This window comes from Galeopterus variegatus, unplaced genomic scaffold (genome assembly GCF_000696425.1).
Source record: "Galeopterus variegatus unplaced genomic scaffold, G_variegatus-3.0.2 Scaffold2457, whole genome shotgun sequence".
Lineage (NCBI taxonomy): Eukaryota > Metazoa > Chordata > Mammalia > Dermoptera > Cynocephalidae > Galeopterus > Galeopterus variegatus.
In genome coordinates this window covers 170,438-188,889 of record NW_007728568.1, presented here as the reverse complement: position 1 = coordinate 188,889, position 18,452 = coordinate 170,438, and the positions used below count along the sequence as shown (strand labels likewise).

The following is an 18,452-nucleotide window of genomic DNA, read 5'->3' as shown; positions in this document are numbered from 1 at the left end:
TGACAGTATAATATCCTACTTAGAATAAAAATATGTTAATTTATAAGAATATGATTCCAGTGTGTTTTATTCAATATCATATAAATTTTTATAAACCAATTCTGAAAGAAAACATAAAAGAAGTTATTGTAACAAAAAAATAATAAAAGAGGAAGGTACAAATAATATAAAGAAGTTGTACATAAAATACCAAAAAAATCTAAATTTATGTAAATAATTACACTATTTGTAATTATATGTGGGATTTTTTTCATCTACAAATTCATTCAAAAAAAACGGGTTCAATTTTACTTGCTACTAAATGAGTGGTAATATAATTAGATTTAGAATTAGTCATTATCTTTTCATGTATATGTTACTCTGAGCAGAAGAGAAAATTTCTAACTTATGGGGCATGGGACAAGTTTTAGACATTGATATGACTCATGAGAAATTTTTAGGATATCAGAGTAATAATGTAGAACAAATTATATTTGGCTGGTTCCAAGTTAAAGCTGCCAAGTAAACTATTCTATCATTTACACCCATTACCCAATACTTCATTCCCTTTTATTATCATCATGCATTCATAGTGTTCTGCACTGTACCTGTCATTCCTGAGTTAATACACTGGTAATGCACAGGGACACACACTTTCAAAGATGCACAGCCACCCTCCCCGCAACCTGCACATCTTGTTAAATTCACTGTGCATCAGTTATTTGAGCCTTCAGTAAGATATACATTCATTTTCTACATGTGCATGCTTGAAACAAACCAAGAAATAGGTGAATTTTCAGGCTAGCAAAGGAGAATATTTTCTAATGCTGTACTTAATTAATGACTTTTAAATTTGAAACAAAGTTCACAAATGCATTCCTCTAGAGCATTCTATATCCCTGGTGTGACAGGCATATAATCAGAAGGGTGACCTTCTGCATATCTCATTAGCTTTAACACTTAACAACTTATACCTCAAACACCACTCTTGCCAAACACTTTTTCTTCCCTTCATTTTGAGCAATTTTACACCACAATCATTCCATCAACTTTTGCAGAAAAAAAGCAATGTAGAAACAACCATCTTTACTGTCTATACCAGAAACTCCTATGACATTGCCCCACAAATTCAATACTTTTTTTTGAAGTATAAATACTTTTTTCTATTCTGTGTATTTAGTACGTTTATTCACTGATACCATGTTTACTATAGATTGATCACATAGATCAGTCTTGAAATGTAAAATGTTTAAGGATAGACCTTGAGGTTTCCAAAGCCTGACATGGTATGTGTGTAGTTGAGCACCTACAAGCTTTTAGACAAAAACAATGAGTGGTTATTAGAGAAATAAATGACCAAGCTGGTGAGGGACAGAGATCAGTCATTTGCAGGATTCTTTCATAATCTAGAAAAGCATTTTAAGTGTGATATATCATTTTGCTTTTTTTCTATGTATCTCTCCTTATTTAGTAATATCTGAAGGCAAGGTTATAAAAATATCTTTTATTAAAACATAGTCTTCTGGGCTGGCCCGGTGGCGCACTGCTACAGTGCGCCGCTTGGGAGTGCGGCGGCGCTCCCGCCGAGCACTGGCTGAGCAAGGTGCAGGCGCAACACCGAGGGTTGCGATCCCGTTGCCGGTCCCGGTCCAGTACGGGCGCGACACTGAGGGTTGCGATCCATTGCCGGTCACGAAAAAAGACAAAAAGGAAAAAAAAAACACATAGTCTTCCTAGCTTGCCATACACATTATTCCAGGGTTGCGATCCATTGCCAGTCACGAAAAAAGACAAAAAGGAAAAAAAAAAAAAAACATAGTCTTCCTAGCTTGCCATACACATTATTCCATATTTCTTCTGTTACACTATCCCAATTCTAACAGGGAAAATGCTTGAGAGAAATTATAGCCCAGAGAAGAGGTAAAACAAAATATAGCTATATTTAAAATGATTATTGCACCCTTGCTACATAAAAATCATTTTCTTAGATTATTAGAGTTTTATAATATACATGCTAATTTTGAAGGTTCTTTAATGACCTCAAGAAAAGTCAGTGTTGTATATACTATTAAGTTTTAAGATAAGTTTAATTATAAGCATCTTTCACTGACTTGTTTTTAATTTGGAGAAAGATTTGAAGTTGCTTTACATTTGTGTTCTGTCTAGCTTTCACGTTCTTCACATACATAACCTCATGGCTTGCTCCCTTCCTTTCAGGTTTCTGTTCAAATATTACTCTTTCAGAGAGATCTTTAATAAGGATCTTTTATCCCCTTCATTATTTATCCCCTTCACACTTACTTTTCCTCCTAGCACTTACCAATACCACTAGCTGACACTATACACTATAGTCACTTGTTTACTTTCTCTTCTTCCTAATTAGAGCATAAATCCCAAACAGGACAAAGATTTCAATTAGTGCACACTGAATCTTCTGTCAATATAGCAACTGAATGAAAACAGTTGGGCAAAATTTGGATTCTCTATTTATTGTACCTAAAACATTAGCACCTTATCTGTTTAGAAAAACGTATAACAATAATCAACAATACTACTTCCAACAACAAAAATTCTTTTTTTTTTCTTTAACAAAAATATGAATCAAGTAATATTGGTTCACAGGTATTTGAAAGCCTAGAATTAATATGTCAAAAGTACAAAATACCCATTTCTAAAACACAGGGCAAAATAAAAACATTCTTCTCAAAAATAACATTCCTTAGCATTCCAGAACATTTATTACCCAGAAGTAATTACTTCATTATTACTTGTAAAAATGTCTCTGTTTATTTGCCAACGTATTTCGTCAAGTAAAAATAAATATTTTCTAACTTTTTAAAGTTTCATTTTCTTTAATTTTGAAAAATCAAATTATTTCAAGACAAACATAATTCAGTAAATAAACTACGAAGTAAAAATAATCCACATAAGATTTTTTATTTTCCCTCTAAAAAATAATTACCCATGTTTCAAGCATTTACTTAAAATTTTATATTTATAGCTTAGTGTCAATGATGTTAATTAAATTGAAACCATTTAGAAAAAATATTGTTTTAGAAAAATTAAGTTTATCTAAACAAACAATTATAGTTTAAGCTTACTTTTAAAACAGTACATATTTTTAGAAATAAATTCTGTATTCTTCTAGGTCTTAAGATAAATTACACGATAAAAATCACATAATTGCAAAGACACAGTTTAGCAAGAAAAGAAACGCTACTAATAAGTAGCCTCTAACACCAAATAGATGAGGATCAGAGTAACAATATCAAACATTTAACAATTACAATTCAATAAAGATTCATAACCACATAATATAGATTTAAAGGTAAATGATAGCTTTGCAATTCTCGGACACTGGGGCATTCAACATTGTGAGAACTGCAAAAGTTCATGTTTAGGTAGCAATTTTTAATTTTGTTTTGGCCTAATTTTGAAACATGCACTTAGAGTCTAAGATGGAAATGGGTACTTAAATGTTCAACATCCCTATTTCAGTGAGTGATATTTTGCTAAGACCTCTGTTCTATGACTCTTTAGAGCCAAGTCTACACTCACTGTACTCTGGCTATACACTCTAATGTGGCCAAAGCAGACGAATAATAATAATAGTAGTAGAATAAACCATGGCAATAATCCAATTTATGTAGTTTCAGCAATGGGATGTGACCAACTGACTGTAAATGAACATTCAGGTTGCCAAAATTTCATACATAATTAACACTGTAAGATAAGTAACCCTTAAAAAAACATATTGCATAAATCTTAAAAAGTTGAAGATCACAAAAGAATTTTAGAGATCATTTTAGTTAAATTGATCCTGTCATTTATCTGACAGAGAAAGTGAGGCCCAGAGAAGTTACCTTGCTCAAAATAAGACAAATACTTAAGTGCTGGAATCAGATCTGGAACCCAGTCTGATTTTATCATACCAGTCACTTCAGAATTCCATGCTGGTTTCATAATAAACACAGTACATAAATAATTAAGAAAAATGCTTATGATAATATTAAGTAACAAAGGAGGGCATGAAATTATCTCCACAATATTATCTAAGTGACGTTAAAAAAAAAGTCTAAATAAAAAAAAAATCAAAATTTTAAAACTCTGGACTTTGATTTTTAGGGTTATGCGTATGCCTACATTTATGCACTTGTTTTATTTTTCTTTCTTTTATTACTTTGCATACTTTCTACAATGCACTACTGATGCTTATAGAGTCAGAAAAAAAAAAAAATAAGCTGGAGAGATAAATGTGCCATTCAAAGGAAACACCTGTATTGTTAACTATGGCTAACTTGCAGCATGCAAAGTAGAAAACTATCTGCTGTTAAACATGCACTGTTGAAATATGTCTCTAGTTAAGTAAAACAACTGCACTCTTTCTAAGGAAAAAATCAAGGGTAAATGGAAGAAAGTATAACCACATGGTGAAGTTCACATGCACTTACAAATTGAAATATAAGAAAAATATGAATAAAACATATTTTACTATGGATTTTTCATTCTTGCTTTATTTATGGGAGAAGTAGGTCCTTAATATTAAATACAAATGAAGCAAACGGCAACCTCTGCCTCTCATCCCATTTGCCAATATGAATTTAATAAACAGAATGTGAAAATTTAGTCTCTCATTAGCAAGATTTCATTTACTTCATTTTCTCATGTTCTCTGAATTATCAGAGGAAATTGAGCTTATTAGATGTTTTATTACATATACACATATCCAGAGTTCACTTGGGGCTGGAATATCATCACATGTTCTCACTGATTTAGAGCCTAATACACAGAATATGTGTAACTGCTTCCAACTCCTATGTCTGCTAAAAGAAAAATTCCCACTGGAGAATCGTCCAATTAGCTGAGTTTCCCACTATCCCATAAGCGATGACAAATTTTACTATCTTACTTTTCTCACACACTGTCTTTTTCAATCGTGCCCATCCTCTGTGACTCAGGAAATTTCCACTCTCTCTATGAAACATTCTTGACTTACAAAGTCTATAACAGACTCTTCTTCAAACTCATAAAAGTAACAAGTTAGCATTAGTGACTTCACATATGTTAACTTTATTTTCTAAAGTACACTGTAAATTTCTTGGGGGCTGGGATCTAGCTTATCCAATCTTTTGCATTCACATGCATAGCGGGAGTCAGTGACCTGCAGAGGAAGGAATGAAGAAGTTCTAATACTTTCAATTGAAATGAGGACCTTAGCAGATAAAATGAAAATCACTTAACTAAGCAACCAAGTAATTTCCATGTACTTATTATTCATCAAATACAGTAAGGTGTTATGGGAGAATCAGGGAACACAGACAATGTTTCCAGGCTCAAAACCTTATAATTTTTTAATGTCAAGAGCCACACTTAAGTTAGAAAACAGTATAGCAGAGTACATAACTAAATGTGTAGAAAATAAGTCGCAGGAAGAGAAATGTGCATTATGACTGAAGAAGTCACAGAAGTTTTCATAAAGAAATAGAGCCTGAGACATGAAACTTTAGGATAAAGGTTCTGAAATGGTTAAAGAAAGGAGAGAACAGCATAAAAAACTCAAAAGCTGGAGAAAAATATCCAGACATGATTCCAACGCAAGCATTAGAAATCACCAAAAAATATTTCAGTTGGGTAAAATTCCATAGGATCTTATTGCTAGCAGAAGAGTTTAGAGTTAAATAATAGTATAGAGGAGACAATATCGGTTTTTGAGTGAGAAAGTGATCCAGAGAAGGTAGAATTTAAATTAAATGAACTCAGCTGCAATGTACATAATATATTAAAAGAAAGGCAGGCAGCCTGACTTCATATAAAGAGTAGAAAAATGAAATTTGGGATACTTGGCTTTATCCTGGTTTAACTTGGGTAGATATTACTTAATGTCCTGTGTGCCTCTGTGTCCCCAAATAAAAGATACCCAGGTTAACTCATTTTTTTAGCTTTAATTCCAGTGATACTAATTCTGTGATCACATTGGATAATCAGAAAAAATTGTCTAGCTATGAGGCAAAGCTAGAGCAATAGGGAAGATTAGCTGAATATGAAAAACTCCAAAAGAGCAATTAACAGGACTTAGTGGCTGTATGGATTTGAGAAATAGAAAAATTAAAGGAACCAAAGATTATTTTCTAATGTCAAACTCAGAAAATAAGTTGGGATAAAATGTGATATTTCCGAGGAAGAGAGGTGCATTCACTTCTTGGATGTAGGGAATACTTAGCTTTCTCTCCCTGTTGCTCTACGTGTAATTTCCAGAATTTAGATAAATCTTATAGAAACTGGTTACCAGCAAGAATCGGGAAGGATCTTGATTTCTGGTACTTTAGTTTATAAGTCCAGCTGAATTGCTTTTTATTGAGGTCCTTCTATTCACTCTGTAGTTTCTGTACTGTGAACCTCAAAACCACTATGCACCATATCTGTATACATGGAAAAATTATCTCCAAACTCAATACAACTCACTTTATGCTAGGGAGGAGGGTAGCAACCGGAGGAGGAGGAGAAAGCCGGGGAGGAACATCATATTCTTCACTTCCAAGGTGACCATTGGAAAAGACCTGAAAGTAAACCAAACGGTTAGTTTCCAAGAATTTAACTTCTGGAAGACCTTAAAACAATAGTAGCTCTTAGAAAACCTACAATTTTGAATAGAATACATAATTTCAGTTTATTTAAACAAGTGAAATATCACACAGTTTATTTAGGAGTCAGTTGCACCACGATGGTGATTCACCACCACCAAAAGTGGTACCAGGTTATATGAAAAAGATTCAACTAGATTCTTACACATAATTGAGAGGTTACATTATAACCTCTCAATTATAAGAGGTTACATTATAACCTTACATTATAAGTCAGATATAGATATCTAGATAAATAGTAGAATTTCCCAAATATGATGAGCCTTTTTTTGAAAAGACATTACCTATAAGTATTCGGTAAAGAAAAGAGCAGTACTGATACAATTCTTATTTCAATTTCTTCCAAATAAAAGTGTTCTAAATTATATCTCTCTAGGGTTAATAGACATTCTTAAATTTCCTGATAATCAGATAATCAGAAGTGCCTTTCAAGAGTGAAGCTTCAGCACTAATGATAAGTAGAGACTTGTCCTGGCTTTCAAAGTGCAGATGAATTTAAACATAATTTTCAGTTTATGAACACAGCAAACCATAATTGTTAATTTGCTCATAAGGTACCAGAGAGAGCCGGTGTTTTGTTACTCAGAATTAGGAAATTCTGATTTCCAGATTTCTCCGTCACACGACAGGAATGATCTGAACAATTGCTCTTTGCTTTTCCAACAATTTTGAAATTACAGCAACTTAAAGGGGGGGGGAATGAGAGGAAAACTTTGCGAAGACATATTCACATGTAAAGAATAAGCATATTTTAAGACCTAGTCTATAATCCAGTAAGTAATCACTAGACTTTTATCATGAAGCTCTTCTGCAAACTCTTACTAATTCATATTTAAAAGGTGGACTAATGCTAGGGCAAAATGGATATAAAAGTAACTTGAATAGTCGTAGATAATTCAATTAAGAAACTACTAATTACTTTTTTCCCACCCCTCATATTTCTCAAATGTTGCTGAAACTTTAAAATGCAGAACTGAAAAGTCCATACTTACCTATTGACTTAAAATAAGTAAAGAAACAAGTTTAAAGAACCATTTGAAGTAGATCAATGTTTGCATTTCAAAGCTACAAGATCTAATTTTATAGCATTAAAGTTTCACTCTAAAAACTAGGTCCCATGCTTTAGTTCCAATTTCTCTTTTTCATGTCTCACCTCATTAGAGTCAATATATCATAGTTACATCACGACAAACTGCATCTTTAAATGAAATGATCTGATCATACGTTTTTGACTATGAGCCAAATAACAGAACAAGGCTAAGTTTTTAAACTTTTCTAGAGAAAAGAAATTTACTAATAGAGAAGTCTTCAAAAAGTTCATGGAAAGATTTATATTATCATTTAATTCTACCTTTCCATGAACATTTTTAAGTGCCTTTGTAGACATTAATCATTGCAAAGTTTAATGAAATCCTTTAACATTAAAAAAATGCCTTTTAACCAACAAATACATGTATCAAACCACAAATGCTCATTGTGAAAATGAGTATTTGAAGTCATTCTTAATTGGAGTTCATTGCACGCTGCTGGAATACGTACCATGTAAGAATTCTGTAATCAAATCTTAAAGTTTCTGTCCCAAATGCACTTAAGATTCATTCTGGAAAAATGTAATGTGTATTTCATATGCAATAATAAAATTTTATTAAGTATCTATATATGTTAGATATTTCATTGATACTTAAAAAAATTTCAGCAATAATAAAGTAAAAGAGATGGGAATAATAGTTTCATTTGTACTGGTTCTACTTGAAGAATAATCTAACCCATAATTTTGTAATTAGAACAATGTGAACATATCTGAAAAAGAGTACTGATATACTCAAAGATTTATTTATATTGAAAATCAGGTAAATGACAGAATAACTATATTAACAACGGCTTGAACAACATTTTTACAGACTACCATTAAATTTCATTAAGACAAGTCACATAGGCAATGATGTCTATCATTGGTAAAACCACAGTTAATGAGGTAACTCATTCTCTAGGACAGCAATAAACTAAGAAACTTAAGTGATTTTGTGAAACCATCAATTAATATGTTTTATAACGCAAACAGCACTTTCTCTGTTTTAGAAACACTGTCATTGATACATAGTAACTAAAAGATATCCCCTACCTCTGAAATGCCATAGTGTCTATTCTTAACCATTCATTTGGAGCTTGGCATCTGCTGATGTTTTGCTTATATTTTATGTAGTTATGTTCCGTGGAGGAGAATTCATGCCACATTAAGTCTCTTTCAGGACAAAGCCTCTTTTATTTCTTTGTCATTTTATAGCACATTGCTCCAGGTGCTTTAACACAGTAGGGCTTAAATGAATATTGAATGCTGACTGGCTTAGATGACCTTATTAATGGAGGCATTAACCAATGAAATGACTTTCCTTTGCTACAGCTGGAAGAAACTCATTAGTTTACTGAAACTCTCTCAGCAAATATATGCAGTTTATTTAATGGCTGATCTTCCTGTAAACTGTTCTAAAATATGTACTGAGAGTATGCCTAATAAAAAACACGGAATTCTTTATAGTTCTTTCCTAATTAACAGACTGAGATTACACAAATGTGCAAACAGCAAGGGACCTAAATGTGCAGGTACTAAAGTGATGTTCATATTTCTGTTCATGTAAAGTGATGTTTATATTTCTTGATGGTTATTGGAGAAAAAGATTTAACATTGTCATTTTGAAATCCATGTTCCCACCTGCACCCATTTCATGAGGGCAGAAATCATTTTACCTGCCACTAACTTACGGAGTGCAATAAACCACAACTTTTTGAGCTAAAAATAATTATTTTATGTTCTTTAGAAATCTGAAAAACCTGTTTGAAAATGGTAGAAAACAACAGTTCCTCTAACGTACAGACTGACAGTGGCAACTGAAGGAGTTCAAGGCTGAAACCTCACTGACTCCCAAAGGAAACATCTTTTTGTCCTCTGCCTTCCTAGATCACTGTCTCAAATCCATCAGCAATTGCACTGAAAATGCTACCAACTTAAATCTTCTAAATTCATAATTCTGATCCTATCATTCCTCTGCCAAAACAACTTTAAAAGCTCTTTCATTCCTACCAAATTAAGATAACACTGGTTTCAACCGGCATTGCTATAGTCTAACCTCACTTGCCTGCTCTCTCTATATGCCCTATTCTCCAGCCAAAATTGACTCGGTATCACTCACTATACAAATTTTCCTACCTTCATGCTATTCCTTCCTGTCATGCCTGCAAAAACAACTGGTACCAATCTTCAATGTCTTATAGCCAGTGATCCTCTTGCATTAAGCTTTCTTTCTTTATTTCTTTTTTTATTCTGCATCTCAGAATTTTTTTTCTTCTTGGGAATCGCACATATTTTCTAGATGCTTCTCAAATCCCTTTATCTGTAACTTAATCACATACCTGTCTCATCCTCACTAGGCTGTACTTTACTTATCTTTACATTCCACACAATGCCCTGAACATCCAAAGTACACATACAGCTGAATCAGGTTGAGAGAATAAGAATACAATAATGGAAGTTTATATTTGTGGAAGAAGTATAATCTGGATTGTATAATTCACTATAAATTTAGGTTATCCTAGATTAATATTTTTCTATATGCCTCAAGGTAGCATCTAAACCTAACTTTGGAGTTTGAAATGTTTTCTCATGATACAGATATTGTCTAAAAACTGAAGGTTAAAACATTTGGGACACCTGAGATACAAAATACCAAAACAAGTACTTTTGTGAAAATCTTAGTGCAATTAAGAATTTTTTTTTTTTTACAAAACCCTAAACACAAACTGTTTCCCCATCCTACAGATATAAATCCCTACAGACATGACTCCAAAAGTATCCCTGTATTTTGTCCAGTGTACACTTATTTTCTGAAAGACAACCCTTGAAATTGATAGATAAGTTTAAGGGCATTCATAAACATGTGCCTCTCCACCAAAAGTGCAAAAAGCCACAATATTGAAAAGGACCACTAGATGTATTTATCGGGCAATATCTTCAAAAGATTATTATAGATAGGATCATCCTTGGAACAATGTCACTGTAAGTAACATGACAAGTTAAAGATAGTTTTTATCACGTAACAAACAGCAGTAGTTTTTAATCTCGCAAGGGGAAGAAATAATGATAGCTGGCCACAATATTAATACCTAGAAATAAGTAGATAAATTTCAAGTTTCTAATCATATTTTAAAATACTTTAGTGCAAATATTTTCATCTCAGGTAATTAAAACAAACAAAGCACCACCAACAATAAATAACTATGTAGCCAACAAGATATTTATTCAGAAACAGGTTGATAACACAGCAAGACTCAGAATTTCCAAGAACAGAAACAGTGCTATAGCAAAGTAATGTTTTACCAATAAAACAAGATAAATAAACTAGTAACTCTTAGCTTGCAGATTCATATTAAAAGTAAAGATTACCTTAGCGAGCACTTGACTATGCTAGGTGGGAGGAGGAAAGATAAGGGAGCAAATGAGTGTCACAGAAAATTCTTACACCTCATTTTAACTACAAATTAAAGAGTTTTTTCCTCAGGGTTCTCTACAATTAGCAAATGGAGTAATTAGAATTTAATTCATTCTTGCTTCCCTTATTATTTTTCTAGTGAAGATGCAAATAAAAAAGACAAATGATTCCAATGGATGCTGGGAATGACACACTGACAGAGGACAACCAACTGTTTCCAGGGTATTTAGTTTGTAAATTGCCCTTGGGCGTTCCATATGTACACTTACTCTTTGTTGATCTTTTAGTACTTATCTGAATTTTGTTATCTCTAAAATGGGATGATATTTCATTTGAAGCTTCACCTCTAATGAAAACAACTAAACCTAAGTGGCAATTGTTACTATTTGACAAAAAAAGGTGTATTCGCTTACATTTAGAGGGACTGATAACATTACGTGAAGATAACAATTCAGTCTCCAAATAGCTAAACCTCCACACCCCTTGTTCCCATGATAATATAATAAACAAACAACAAAACGTCACACTAGGTACCAAGGGTGAGAAAACATTGTTAACATTTACCATTTTCATGAAAAATATTAGTCTTTTTAAAAAAATCAAAATTATCTCCCCTTCCTCTTCATCCCCTCTGCTTTTCTTATTGTGTGTGATTGACCTGTGCCAAACTAATACTCTTCTAAAGAGAAACACAAATTCTCTTTTAAACAAGCAAATTATGTTCTACCCTTGGCTGAATGCCAGTGCTGGCGAGATACAGAAAATCCCATCTGTGCGTACTCCTTGCGTATTTGCGTATCATGGACATCCTCTTCCTCTAACCTGCTGTCCCTGCCCTACTGCCGCCGTTCAACCCTCAACCCCAGCACACGTACACTCTTTCACATTTATCACTGGCTTAAGTATTGTGATAATGGCAACAACATTACTGAGTGCTTACCAAATATATATTACCAACTATGCTAAATAAAAAGGGAAAGGGTGGAAAGGAGATGATTTAGGTTTTAAAAAAACACAACTATTTTGAAAGAAAATGCTGACTGTTATAACTTGTTTTGATACTCCATGTCCAGCTGTTATTTTTGCTTTCATTTCTGAACTGTCAGTTTGGGGATTTAGAAAGCTGAGGCTAACTATTCTCCTAAATAACAGGTACTATCATTCCATTTTATAAAGTAAGGAAAGTAAGTGGGGTTGATGGCAAAGATGAAGTAAGTTGCTCACATCCACAAAGCCAGTAAATTCTAGAGCAGCAAGTGAAATCCAGGTCTGATTCCACAGCCTGGTAACAAACTGCAACCCAGGATCACAGAAACTGAGAACTACAAGATCGTAGATGGACTCAGTCTCATGGCAGTTGTTACTTGAAGCCAGCCTCTTAAGTCTCCCAACAATAAAAATGAGAAGAGGAATTATGCCATTTCCACTTATGTAAGGTGTGATATTCCCTGAGGTCTACTGAACGGGAACCATTTTTCCTTAATAAAAGAGGAGTCATGGTCTGTTTTACAGTTTTACGGCACTTAATGCACTAACCATATGAGTCAAACAACTAGGTTGAAATTGGAAATCTTACATGTCTAATTTTGGTTGAAACATCAGTTCTAGTTATAACAAGATTAACTTTGAAGATATAAGCATTGCAATATTAATACACATAATATATGAGATTAGACCTTAAAGAATCTGAGTGAGGTTTATTTAAATAGAACTTAGCAAGATTAAAAGCCAGCTTTCGGTAAGAGATAAAATTTGCAATTCACTTAGTGTTCTCTGCTGTACTGATCTGTATCAATTATCAGAAAATGAAAGTTCACATAGAAACATTTAAAGGAATCTTCATAACTGAACTCAATATTAGTATTTCATACCTATAGTTAATATAATAAAAATAAAATTTTATTCTTATAACCTAGGAAATTGTCACCCCAATTCTTTAAACTGTAACATCTCATAAAAAAACTAACAGCTAGTGCTCTAAGACTTAGGACAGGTTTATATTAGCACTAAAACTAAGTAACATATTATCTTTAAAAACCCTGAAACAAAAGGTCTTCAATGAACTGGCTATGATAATTATTAGGTATTTCTTAAATCCATTCAGAAATAAATTGTAACACACTGTTGAGATATAACCAGTCAACTCACATTACAGCTTATTCCACCACTATTCTCAAGATAAATGTGATCACATATAAATGAAAAGTAATAGAGGATAAAGGGAAAGAAAATCACTAAAATGAAAAAAAAAAAAAAAAAAGGAGCAGGTTCCTGCAATCAGGATTCTAGCTTGTGGAAAAATTATTTTGATGATAAACTCTATATTTTCAGAAACCAGTATAAAATTGCTTCCACAAGTGCTTTCTCTTATATTTGCATCACTATTTAGATGACCTTAGGAAGACTTCAAGGGATCCTCACATTTACAATAGATGAAACAGAAGGTACTAAGGTGAGTCACTGGCAAAGAGTAATGGCAAACTACCAGCACTCCTTTCCTTTGTTTTGAATGCTGCACTAGAGAAGTTTTGACTCTTCTTATCATGGCTCCTCTAAAATATCACTGAGGTTAAACATAGTTAAGTACACACAGAGGAGTTGAGTATGTCACACTTCACACTTCATCTTTGTTTTCTGAGTATGTTATAATATGAACTCACCAACTTTAAACCACTATTTTGATTGAATAGACTACTGCCATAACCATAACAATTTAATATCAATAGAGATGGGATCACTTTAATATTACAGTCTTTGAAGGAGGAAGATGCCAATGATCTGTTCTCAAAGCCAAAAACATCATGGAAGCAAATACCAGAAAGTATTAACGTACAGCTCTGCCTAGAGACTACAAAGAGTTCTAAATTCTGTGATTTCTGCTGTTGTCTTTTCTGTTCCCTCTACATTTAAATTCGTTCCTAAACGTATAAATGATGGTGGTGATATCTGCCAAGTTAGAACACACGAGTGTGAGAATCTCTTTCGGTTTTATGGGGAAAGAGCTAGTTTTGTAAAAGTGAACTAGATTTGGTGTTTCTAAGTACGTGAGAAGTTTTTACCTGTCTACCTAAAATATAGTGTCTTAGGCAACAACTAATTCCAACGACTGATTTATGATATGTATAATTACGCAAACATTTTTTTAAAATACGGTGCTGATTCTACCACCACCACGTTATTAACAGAAGAAATTTTTGGCAGATAAAATAAGGGAAGGTGAAAGCAATCTCTGGCAAATTGTCCAGTGTCTTCACATTAAAATTAAATCATTTCTTAGAACCTTCTTCCTGGCTTCTTTTAAGTTTTAATGAGCTTTCTGATTATTTATAACTTGAAAATAATTAAAGACCTGCAGGGAAGTGCCACACTAGGCAAAAAAAAAAAAAAAAAAAATACTGCCCAACCTTTTATACTACCTCCTATCAGAAGAGTTTATAAGCAGATTCTTTAGCTTCTACTTTGCATATTTCTTACCTTGGCTCCTTCTAAAGGCAAATCATGGCGTCTGTGTTTCCGCATAAGCACTGGGTCAGAGCCCATTCTACTGTGCCTTCCATTTGCATTTGAACTTGCTGTAATTCCAGGCTTTGGAGAACCATCCCCTAGGAGTCGACATCCCAGCAACTGATTAGTTCCAAATACATCCCGAGGACACCAGGCTTCAAGAGGCATTGGCTGATCTCTGGAAGGCAAACTCTCCACAGGATGAAAGTGTCGACTCAGTCTATTGTCAGGTGGGATGGGGGGAGGTCTTTCAGGTGGAGGGGGAGGAGGATCTCTTAAGGGAGGAGGTGGTGCTGGGAGTGGTTTATCTTGTTTCCTCACCATACAAGGAGAAGACTAAAAAGACACAAGAGAAAAAACAAACTAAAGGTTGTACCATGCACTGAAATGACTTCCAGACTAGTTCATTATTGCTCTTGTTTTCTAAGCCATACTGGAGTTTTACTAGATTCCTACGCCATCTTTCAATAAGTTTCTTTTTATCATGTTAATGAAATTAAAAGAAATAAAAAAACCTCATATAAATACTTTTCGTTAGGATTTTTTGTAGAAATGAGTATGTAAATACAAATGTTGTTACAGAAACTACACAGAAAAAGGTAGATCAAAATGATATGGGGATTTGAGTGACATTAAAAAATGTTAATATTTACACATTTCTATGATTTACACATTTATTTATTAGTACATTTATAATTTAGGAGAGATAAAATAAATCCATAAAAGCTGTTTTCAGTTTTACGTTTTTAAAAAGCAACTTGATTTGTAGTATTTCTGGAAAATTTAAAGTTTTGTGTTTTTTTAAAAATTTTTCTTTACATCACTGCAATACAGAACTGATATGAGGCAAATTAGATTGGATCCCATATAGGACTGGCCGGTGCGCTCACTGGCTGAGTGCGGTGCGGGCGACACCAAACCAAGGGTTGCGAACCCCTTGCCGGTCACGTTAAAAAAAAAAAAAAGACAAAATAGAGAAAAAAGTTATCTGTTGTGTTTACGTAATTCTAAATAACATCCTAAGAAGTCATCATATGATCTTAAAATCAAGTTAACTGTAATGTAGTAAAATCAAATACTACTATAGTGTATTACCAAATAATTTTAGGCTATAAAGCATATTAGCAAATATAATTAGTTTTTAAAATCTTAAAGCAAAATAGGCCCTTATCAAGTTTGGAAAAGAAATATACACAGAGAAATAAAATACACTATAGGCCTAAATTTACAGAGTTAGAATTATGTCTTTCATATTAAACGGTAATATAATTACTTTGTAAATATGTACTTCATTGTAACTAATTCCTCCAGGTATGAAAAGGACATATAATTCCCTCTTCTGAGTCACCTTGAAACATGGGTGGTAATTTATTACACTTTAAGCCCTTATGCAAATATACTCCCATCACATTTTTCTTGTAATGACACTATGAAAATGAGTGTAAAGTACCATTTGATAACAGCATGCAAATTATTTTAATGCATATAATGGCCTTTTAAATCCGTTAAACAGAATAACATTCTCTGCTATTTATTTTAGCAAATCACAGGGCTACAGACATGTGCTTTCTTTGAATAATTATGCAACTTTTATAGTAACAAAGCAAGGACTAGGATAGTGGGTTCTTCATAAACAAAATTAGAAAGTATCCAATTAGTTCATGAACAATTAAGGGAACAAGAAATATATGAATAATGGAATTTAAAAGAACCTGAGCAAACAATAATTGCCGCATAAAATCATCATCTGTGTTTCTAATAAAATTAATTTACCTTTGGTGAACCAGTTGGGCTGCCACAGGGAGACCGAACTATGCCTTTCTGAATTAGATCAAGGCGAGGAGGCACTGGTGGCAGGCTGAGATGTGGCATCTGGAGAGGGTCTGGCTGTGGCTTTCTTCTCTGGGCAAGGGGAGAGGATCCTGGTGATGTGACTGGTGAGTTCTGCCTATCGGTGCACTAGAATAGACAATGAGAAAGGTGCTGCTGTTTATTCGATGTGTAGAGCACATGCCTTTCAGTTCTTAAGGAAGACATCTGATTTGAAGAAGGTGTGTGCACTGTACATTTGTTAAAATAAACTCCTTTAGTTTACTGTAATTAATAGATGCAGAGAGCTCACACTGTCCCTCAAAGGGAATATTATGTAAGGAATAGATTGAAGGTTTCTCCTACAATTTGCCGGAAGGGCCTAGGAAAAACAAACAGCAAAGGTATAGTGTAAAGACAACCAAATGCAGATATTCTTCAAGAAACCTGTCTGTATTTTATGAGAAAAGCAGAAACACGCAATGCTGTAATGCACATTGCTCTTGGTTATCTATATTACAAAACTTTCTTTGTGCTTTGTACATTCTATAACTTAGAAATTGCTTTGTTCCACATGAAATATGTATCCAGTGCAAAGTCTGTTTTCCTACAAACCAATTAGATCAGGCTGGGCTTCAACTATACTGGATATTTAAAATAAACAGATTTAAGTCCAAATAATTTTCTTAAACCTTCACAGGGAAAAGAAATCCTCAAGTTAAATGTTTTTCTTTTAGAACAATTAATTAAATCTGGGAAGGTCTGCACTTCTGCTAAAAATTGATAGGTTTCTATGCTACTGCAAGATTTTTTAAAAAATCTTGTCTGGAAAATAAAATAACATCAAAAAGCCACAAAGAAGTACTTTGATTTGTACTTATGCAACACTTCCTATTCTGGAAGTGTGTGTGTGCGCACGCGTGTGTGTGTGCGCGCGTGTGAATGTGTGTTTCGATGCGGCATAACCTGTTTGCTATTTGGTATAAATACATACTAACTAATAAAATAGTCTTACTAGGTTGAACAATATTCTGTTCCAACAAACCAGGTAGTTTTCTTTTCAAGGCTAAGATACTAGTTTTGGAGATCTAGGCTTAATTTTTATAAGCTACTACATTAATCTCTTTTGCTTTGTTACGTATCTGTTTCCAAATTCTCATATTTATAAAGAGTTTTAAGCTTGTTCTTAAGACATTTTCCTCCTAACACTACTCACCTTTATAAGATAGGTGATGTCATCCCCTGACAATTTCATGTGAACTCCAGGAACATTCAGAAAGATTTAGCTATCTTGTCTTTATCTGACTGAGATGACAGATTTGGGTTCACATCCACACTTCCTTTGGCTTTTTTCTCAATTAACTAAAATTCCTACTTTATTCATATTTCTTTAGTTTTTACCTCATGTCCCTTTTCTGCTCCAGGATCTCATCGAGGGTGCTATATTGTTAGTTCTAGTCATCATGTCTCCTTAGTTTCCTCTTGGCTCTGACAGTTTCTTAGACATACACTGTTTTTGATGACCTTGACAGTTTTGTGGAGTACTGGTCAGATATTTTATAGAATGTCCCTTTACTGGGATTTGTCTGATGTATTTCTTATGACTAGACTGAGGTTCTAAGTTTATGGGAGGAGGCCCAGGGAAGTAAAGAGCCATTTTGACCACATCATATCAAAGGTCTATATTATCAACATTATTCATCACGCTTATGTGACTTTGACTACCTGGCTGAGCTATTGTTTATCAGGTAAAATTTCTTTTTTCTTTTTTTTTTTTTTTTTTAAAAAGATGACCGGTAAGGGGATCTTAACCCTTGACTTGGTGTTGTCAGCACCACACTCAGCCAGTGAGCGAACCGGCCATCCCTATATGGGATCTGAACCCGGGGCCTTGGTGTTATCAGCACCGCACTCTCCCGAGTGAGCCACTGGCTGGCCCTAAAATTTCTTTTTTCTCCTCCTTCCCATAGTGTACTTTTTTTTTTTTTGTCTTTTTTCCGTGTCCGGCAACGGATCACAACCCTCAGTGTCGCCC

At 33.7% G+C, this 18,452-nt stretch overlaps 1 protein-coding gene across 1 annotated transcript in view; it reads right to left on the bottom strand.

The window, feature by feature from the left end:
* The window catches only part of CBLB (Cbl proto-oncogene B, E3 ubiquitin protein ligase), a 208,529-nt gene that overhangs the window by 30,885 nt on the left and 159,192 nt on the right, over positions 1–18,452 (bottom strand). The window contains exons 10-12 of the mRNA XM_008581783.1: positions 16,382–16,567; positions 14,579–14,944; positions 6,442–6,536 (exon numbers count right to left, since the gene is read on the bottom strand). Coding sequence (XP_008580005.1) covers positions 6,442–6,536; positions 14,579–14,944; positions 16,382–16,567 — 647 coding nt within the window. The remainder of the gene's footprint in view (positions 1–6,441; positions 6,537–14,578; positions 14,945–16,381; positions 16,568–18,452) is intronic.